This window comes from Atta cephalotes (assembly GCF_000143395.1).
Source record: "Atta cephalotes unplaced genomic scaffold scaffold02065, whole genome shotgun sequence".
Lineage (NCBI taxonomy): Eukaryota > Metazoa > Arthropoda > Insecta > Hymenoptera > Formicidae > Atta > Atta cephalotes.
The window spans coordinates 1-1,340 of NW_012132129.1; the positions used below are offsets into that span (position 1 = coordinate 1).

The 1,340-nt window shown below is 35.4% G+C and overlaps 1 protein-coding gene across 1 annotated transcript; it reads left to right on the forward strand.

The window, feature by feature from the left end:
• The first annotated feature begins 165 nt into the window (after positions 1-165).
• Positions 166-663, forward strand: LOC105625504 (histone-lysine N-methyltransferase SETMAR-like). Its single transcript, XM_012206828.1, has one exon. It carries the CDS (start codon positions 166-168, stop codon positions 661-663), a length of 498 nt encoding a protein of 165 aa, XP_012062218.1.
• Positions 664-1,340: the final 677 nt, after the last annotated feature.

Consider the following 1,340-nt stretch of genomic DNA (forward strand, 5'->3'; position numbering starts at 1 on the left):
TCCAATTGAGGCTGCTACGCCAAAAATCGTCGATAAAGTCCACGATATTGTTTTGACTGATCGACGGCGAAAGTGCGCGAGCTTGTTGAGGTTACAGACATATCACATGGCACAGTGATTTCAATTTTGCACGAACATTTTGGGTATGAAAAAATTATCGGCAAGATGGGCCGCGTTTGCTCACTGGATCATAAGCGCGACTATGTGACGATTTCAAAACAATGTTTGGAGATATTTCAACGTAATTCAGATGAATTTCTGCGTCGATTCATTACTGTGAACGAAACGTGGATCTATTACTTCACATCCGAGACGAAGGAACAGTCAAAACAATGGACTTCATCGGATGAACTAGCACCGAAGACTGTAAAGTCGGCCGGAAAGATGATGGCCACAGTTTTTTGGGATGCACGCGGTATAATTCATATTGATTACCTTTCATTGAAGCAAACGATCAATGGCGATTACGCAGCCTTGGACCGTTTCAGCAATATTTTAAAGAAAAAAACGTCCCTATTTAACAAAGAAGTACTCTTCCAAAACAATGCATGGGTTCACACGTGCCCGGCACCGTTCGCCAAATTCAACGAATTTCGCTACGAATTGCTTCTCCATCTAGTATATTCGCCAGATTTAGCCCCCTATTTCTGTTTCCAAACTTGAAGAAATGATTCGGAGAAAAAAGATTCACCACTAGAAAGCAACTCATCACAGAGGCTTATTTTGAAAGTTGGACAAATCATATTATTCGGACGGCTTGAAAAAGTTGCAGAATTATTGGATCAAGTGTATCGAAAGGAGATTATGTTGAGAAATTAAAATGAATCACGTTTAAATTCTTTCACCCAATTGTATACAGTCGCAAACGCTGCAGATGAACATCCAACTCGGCTTTGATTTCTTTCGGCGTTAAATCTTTCATATGTAGATGTTTGATCACTGCATGAAACTCGTTTTTTTCCATTTTGCAAAAAATACAAAAATTGTTCGCTTTAATCGTCTACAGAAATGAAACGTGATGAAATCCGTTTCAAAATTTGACAGTAATCAACTGAAAGATGCTACTTGTCAAAAAATAATGTGATATGACACTGCGAGTGCCCTCTGACAGATTTTCTAAGAACTTATTGACTTGCTTTCGTATTATTTTATTATATTTATTATTTCTTTATTTTTCATTTTTTTCTTTTTTTTAGTGCTTTTGAAATTTTTTAAATTAAATCAAAACTATTATTAACTTCCTCTTGTGTGTATCATTATTGAAAAGAATTTGATAATTCATTCAAATAATCATAAAATAGTTGACACAAAAAATAGTTAATTATAATTTCAATTATGTT

Excerpts from the sequence above, each read along its gene's own strand:
- LOC105625504 (XM_012206828.1), top strand. The coding sequence starts at position 166 with ATGGGCCGCGTTTGCTCACTGGATCATAAGCGCGACTATGTGACGATT.